A 6893-nucleotide genomic window follows, 5' to 3' on the forward strand; every position below is an offset into this window, starting at 1 on the left:
CTAGTAGTCCTCTTTTTTTTTTTTTTTTTGGGTCTTATTCTGATATAACCATTGTATGGCCAGTGAGAATGTAAATCTCATTGAGCCCAATCAGAGGAGATAAGTTCTTATCCTATGAACCTCTATGAATATATTCGCGACTTTTTTTTATTTGTTTATAAAATACAAAATATTATTTTCCTTACTTTAAAAGGCAAACTTCACAAAAATTTACAAATATTAATTTAGAAAATTCAAATCATAAAATATATGGCAATGTAAAAGATAGTCCGGCCTCTTCGTAAAAAGGACAAAAATAGGAAACACAATATTCACAACGACAACCCAATGGAAACACACAGATCTTCAAATTTTAAAAATAAAAAGCGCCAGCTGCTCCGAGCTTGTTATAAATTATAAATAATGAAATATTCAGAAGTTGGACTTGGGAGTCATTTGATGTCTTGGCTGTTATGTTTGGTTCTTTTTTTTTTTCCTTCAAATGTTTCATTTGACCAGGGGAAAGATCCAAAATGGAGTTTCTGATCTTAAACGACGAAAATAGTGGGAACCGGGAACCCCATTGGCAATTGGTAAGTGGAAAAAAAATAAAGAAAACTTTCGCTCACATAACTTGAGAAAGTCGGACTACCTCAGTGACAAATAAAAAATACTAGCAGGCGAATTTGCACATGGTTCAAACGACGAAACGATTACAAAATTGGGAAGGACGCTTAACGGTCACTGCACGATTTTTATCGGCTTCTCTGTCCAGTGTCGACCCTTCAGAGCCAATCAACCTGTATCGTATAATATTACACTAAATCCACACTGTTCCTTTGACCCAAAAAAAAAAAAAACCCAGTGTTCCTTTACGACTGTTTTTGTGCCGCTAGTGGGGAATCTTATCTTTGCCTCTCTCCATGTGAAATGGGCAACGCAGTAGGAAACTTCTACTTCTCAATCCAAATATAAAACAGAGATAGATAAATAATAATGAAATTGGGGTGAAAATATGAGACATGAGATTTAAGGCTATCCAGGTGATACAGCCCCAAAAGCAAAAACTGGTTGGTTATATTAGAAAACAAAACTCGATAGAATCCAATACTATACGAGTAACCATTAATGGTGATAAAGCCCCACCTAAAAATAAAAATCAGAGTTGTTGAGCCCGTGGGCCAATCAATCATCTACCCTTCGCTCTATAACGCCTGACGCTTCCCCACTCCGTGCTGCAGATATCGTGGGGCCTGAATTTTTGTGAACTTTTTTGTCTTCTTGTTTATTCTCTCTTTCCCATCCCCTCACTTTCCCGTTGCCTCTGAACAAAAAAATATTTTGCAAGGGCAGTAGAGAAAGCCACGTGGCTCCTGAGGGACTGTGGAAAGTGAGGCACCCGATGCCCTGACCCGCCCTAGGGAACAGGATGTACGTCCTGCTCTTGCCCCACAACGTTAACGGCTATATGCAGTTGGCCTGAACCTGCGTTAAAACCACATGATGATGCCAGGAAATCAGTCGATCGCAGTTCCTTCGGGCACCCTTGCTTTTGGCGGGAAGTGCCAGGTGGGCCCGTGCGCGCTCTTCCATCTTATTAAACCGGATTGTCAAAATAGTTGACTGAGGGAGTGAGATGGATGAGCGCATCACTTTATTTTACTTTTTGTGGTCCCACCTTGCCAACTTCGAGTCCGGCATCAGTTCCAAACAGCAAATTGAGCAGGAGTGCTTTTAAAAAAAATGACAGAAAATTTGCTTGAAATCTTGGACAGAAATATTTTCAGCAAAGTAAATCGGAGCTACAACAATTTTTATAATTTAAAAAGATTAAAAAATGTCAAACTTGACCGGGAGAAAAGTCCATTTTCGGGTCATGCCGGCGAAGGTTGAGAGGTTGGATCAGCGGAGGACGGGATGTCGGGTCCGACGCGGCAACCTTCGAGCATGAACACAATGTCGGACATGGTTGGTCGATCGAGAGGGTCCGGTGCTGTGCAAAGCAAGCCCACTTTCACCCCCAGCAAGAACTCTTCCCACTCGGATGATTCTGGGTCGAGTTCAAGAAGTCCTGGCTCCAATAATTCTGTGATTTGACCCCTTTGTAGTTGTTTCTTCACCCATTTCACTATATCTTCGTCCTGTGTGAACATCACTGGTCGCTTTCCTGTAAGAAGCTCGAGCAACACTATGCCAAAGCTGTACACATCAGACTCTTTCGTGGCTTCCCCTGTTAATACAGCTTCAGGTGATACGTAACCCAATGTGCCAACTGAGGTTGAAGTGGAGGGTTCGCCAGGGGTGGCTACTGTGAGACGGTCGAGCCCAAAATCTGACAAATGGGCTTCAAAATCAGCATCGAACAGGACACTTTGTGGTTTCATGTCCCCGTGAACCATTGAGGACTGGTGTAGGAAGGCTAACCCCCGAGCAATCCCGAGTGCAATGAGGTGGCGCATTGGCCAATTCAGAACATGGCCGTCCTGATGAGACGCTTCTTGAAGGAGGGTTGCAAGGTTTCCATTAGGCATGTAATCATAGACCAGGAGCCTCAAGTCAGGTGGCCCGGCATAATAACCTCGAAGAACCGTTAAATTTCGGTGCTTCACTTTACCTAGTGATTCTGCTTCTTTCCTGAACATGTTTTCGTCCAGTGATCCATCTTGGAGTCTGCGAATTGAAAGCACCATTCCATCGTTGTAGCAGGCCTTGAATACCAACCCATACCTTGTTCTGCTCAGCACGTTTTCTTCGTCAAATTGTCTAGTTGCTTCAATGGTTTCTGCGAGTGTAATTTTGGTGTTAAACATGACCAGCTTCGGTCCACCATTATCAGTACTGCCTCGACCTCCGCTTGCTCCAGAACTCGCCCTAGCAGGACTCCTTTTCTTCTCCCCAGACGCCCGTTCCTTAAGCCTTTTACGCCACCGCAAAAGGCTGTACATGTAGAAGCAGCAACACAATGATAATAAGCAAGCCCCAGCAACAATTACAACAATCAACACAATCAACCTCTTCCTATCCCTATCAACTACATTTTCACACTTCCTATCCAATGGCTTCCCACATAAGTTCTGATTATCCCAAAATGCAGAGGGATTGTTGAACCGAGCACCCAAGGTAGGTGGTATCTCACCTTCCAGGTCATTCCCCGATACATTGAATGACACTAAATTAGGGATCATGGAAATATTACTAGATATTTCCCCACTCAAGTTGTTAGCAGAGAGATCAAGCATTGTCAGGTTTGATAGCTCAGACAGCGACTCCGGTATAGTGCCTGAAAGACGGTTGTGGTCCACTAGCAGAGCAGTTAAGGACGAACATTTGGAGATATCCCTGGGTATATCTCCAGTTAAATTATTCCTGCTCAAATCAAGCTCTCTCAAATGAGTGAGTCGAGTGAGATCAGTTGGAATATGACCCGTCAAAGAATTTGAACCAAGCTCAAGAACCTCAACATCAGAACAGTTTCCGATCTCCGGAGGAATTATTCCCGTAATGTGGTTGTCAGACAAAGAAAGAGCAATCAGTGATCGAAGAAAGCCATAATTTTCAGGAATGTGTCCCGAAAATGCATTAGAGCTCAGGTTCACATATCGCAGGCTCATCAAACTGCTAAACCCTTCAGGAACGTCCCCAGATAATCTGTTCTCCTGCAGAGCAATGACTTGCAGATTCGGCAACCCTGAAAGCTCAAATGGTAACTCCCCAGAAAGATTTTGCTTGCTCAAGTCAAGTGTAGTTAACCTGAAAAGATTCCCCAAACTAGCAGGGATTTTTCCGGAAAAGCCGTTTCCACTCAGATTGAGAACCATTAATCGACTCAGGTTCCCAATACTAGAAGATATTTGACCCGTGAACTTATTTCCGCTAAGATCAAGAGTTGAAATATTGCTCAATCCCATGACTTCCTCAGGCATGGTTCTATTCAAGTTATTACCTCTCAAACTCAGGGATTCAAGCGCCGAAAGGTTACCAAAACTCTCCGGAACTGAACCGGAGAAAAGATTCCCCCCAAGGGACAGCACCTTCAGCCTTGACATGTAACCAAAAAAGGAAGGAACTTCTCCGGTAAACCCGTTGCCTTCAAAATCAACAACACGCAGGAATGAACATTTCTTGATTTCCTCTGGAATCAACCCAGTGAATGAATTGTTGGCCATCCTTAACTCCTCCAATTTAGCGAGGTTTCCGATCCCTGGTGGAATCTCGCCAGAAAATGCATTACTCGAAACATCAAGCATTGTTAACGTGGACGTTTTCGTTATCCACAAGGGGAACCTGCCGTGTATGCTGTTGTGCTGAATATCCAGAACCTGAAGAACACTGAAACACGTTGATGCCTGAGGCTCGACAATATCCGTAAAACCATTAAATCCTAGTTGAACGATTCGAAGCGACGACGTGTAGACCGAAATGTTGCAGAAAACGGAAGCTGGGATCGATCCGGTGAGATTATTCTGAGAGAGTGATATCACCTGAAGCCACGGAAGAGCTGCAATGGCCGCCGGAATCACTCCTCCAAGCACATTTCCTTCTGCGCTCAGATGCACAAGCGAGGAGCAATTAGCGAGTGCCGAAGGCAGAGTTCCCCCGAGAAGATTGTGATCAAGCCAGAGGTATTCGAGCTGCTGAAGCTCTCCCAAGCTCGCCGGAATCTCGCCCGAGAACTGGTTGTACGACAGGTTGATCAGCTGGAGCTGAGAAAGGTTGGCAATGGCACTCGGAATCTCGCCGGAAAAGGAGTTCGACGAGAGGTCGACGTACTTCAGACTCAACGGGAGGTCACCGGGGATTCTACCGGAGAGATGGTTCTGCGCGACATTAAGAATCTGAAGACCGGTGAGGTTTCGGATCTCCGGCGGAAGAGTCCCCGAGAAGGAGTTGTACTGCAAAAACACGGCGCGAAGGAACGCACATTTACCAAGAGACGAAGGAATGGTCCCGTTGAAGGAGTTGGAGCGAAGGCTCAGCTTCCGCAACATGCGCAAGTCAGAAAGACGGGCAGTGAGGCGGCCACTGAGCTGAAGGCGAGGCAAGCGCAACTCGGTGACTCTGTTGTTGTAGCAAGCAACTCCGCGCCAGTCGCAAGGAGCGGCCGGCGAGGAAGGATCCCAGCCGTCTAGAGCGCCGAGAGGATCCTGGAGGTTGAGCTTGAAGGAGGTGAGGGCTCCGATCTCGGCAATGGCGACGCTGCTTCGCTCCGCGCACGCTAGTAACGGTGCGCAGAGCACCATAAGAAAGAGAAGAGGAGGCATGACCCCGAATGATAACGATAGTTTGAACGCAGGAGAGGGAAAATGTTATATAACGCAGCCAGCGATGTTTTAAACAGCAACCTTGGTCGTACAACAACACTGAACACTGTTACTATTCTCAGCCCTCAAATCAAATCGCAGTCGCACGCATTTACGCGTATAACTGACCGAGTAAAAAATTGAAGTATTTTCCGTTGAACAATAAACACACCCGAATTTCGAGGAGGGTGTTGAGGTTAGCAGGGGGAGCGCAGAATAGCAGAAGGGGCGTATGTTGTTTTGCCAGAATCAGATTCAGCAGAGAGAAGGACGCCGGAGGAGCATGCAGTTGCAAGCACCAAAGAGGGTTTAACACTGTGTCTGTATGCGACTTCTTTATTATTATTATTATGTCTTCGCTTTCAGGTTTGGAAACTGTTGGATGCCATGGTGGTGGTGGGACCCTTTAGGATCACTTTCCCACCTCATATGATGCTATATGGCTCGAATCATTGAGCCCAGTGGGCGAGCATCCTTCTCAATTCCCGTCCTTGCCTCCTCCTCCTCCCTCGTTCCCTTTCAATCCATTCTTTTAAATATCATAACAGTGCTCGTACTGATTGGATCTGCTCAAACCCCATCCACCTGGGGGATGTATTGTATGTATGTCTCTGTGGATGCATTGCCTTCTTGTGAATGTCTTCTTCTCCGGCTAAATTCTAGATGGGGTCTTGGGTTGGTCCTGGTCCACTGTTCTGGAGGCTAGTCAAATTAGATTTGGACAGGGTGGCTAATGATGATTGAAATTGAAAGGGGAAGGTAGGCTTTTTTAATGTCTGGGCGGCTTGGACGTACGTCTTTATACTTTAACAAGGATGAATTTGACGGGGTGTTTCGTGTTTGCTTTCAAAGCATGGTTCACTCCCCCTCATCGCATCCACTGGAGTTGAAAGCAGCATAAAGATCCAAGTTTTTGCACTGTTGCCTCCTTCGGCATAAAGTTTGATGTGTGTAGGCAAGTACAGGGAAAAAGGGTTAAATCAGCGAGGGGAGCAAATTGGATTAAGGTCAATCATCAAGTAGGTGGACCACAAATCTGATGCTAGCACTCTTACCTTTGTGGGAATTTTTGACAAATGCAAAAGGCAAGGCTACCCATACTCCCCATACGCCCCAAATTTTTGAATCCATCCCATGTTTTACGGGACGCTTTTTCGTCTTGGATTTTCCCTTGCCTCCGTCCTCTTTACACCCACATTTTCTTTGTATGTATATTCATCCATTTACATTTTTCTTCGTCAAAATGTTTTTATGCTCTTTTTTCATTGTGCTTCTTAACCCTGTCCTATCCTAGCGCTTTGACGCCAAAACATCTATAATCTTCCTCTTTCTTTCTCCCTCCATTTTTGTTCATAAAATACTAGTACAAAAATTTTGATTCAATATCGACTTAAACACAATAATTCATATTTATGGCATGTCAACTAAGAAACTTGGTTTCTGTAAATTCAAAATCTTAATTGCTATTGAAATAGGTCGATCAAACATTTATTCCGTGGGCTGTCATTTCAAGGAAAGCAAGTCTATGGTAGGTGCGAATAAAATAATTACGCGTGAGGGCGAGGTAAATTTGGCGATAGATGGCCGAGAAAGAATGAAATAAATCATGTGAAT

At 44.7% G+C, this 6893-nt stretch overlaps 1 protein-coding gene across 1 annotated transcript; it reads right to left on the reverse strand.

The window, feature by feature from the left end:
• Positions 1-949: 949 nt before the first annotated feature.
• Positions 950-5508, reverse strand: LOC129322741 (probable LRR receptor-like serine/threonine-protein kinase At4g36180). Its single transcript, XM_054969104.1, has one exon. It carries the CDS (start codon positions 5238-5240, stop codon positions 1854-1856), a length of 3387 nt encoding a protein of 1128 aa, XP_054825079.1. The 5' UTR covers positions 5241-5508; the 3' UTR covers positions 950-1853.
• Between the last annotated feature and the right edge of the window lie 1385 nt (positions 5509-6893).

This window comes from Prosopis cineraria, unplaced genomic scaffold, assembly GCF_029017545.1.
Source record: "Prosopis cineraria cultivar Desert tree isolate PC_DT_omini unplaced genomic scaffold, ASM2901754v1 PC10, whole genome shotgun sequence".
Classification (NCBI taxonomy): Eukaryota; Viridiplantae; Streptophyta; class Magnoliopsida; order Fabales; family Fabaceae; genus Prosopis; species Prosopis cineraria.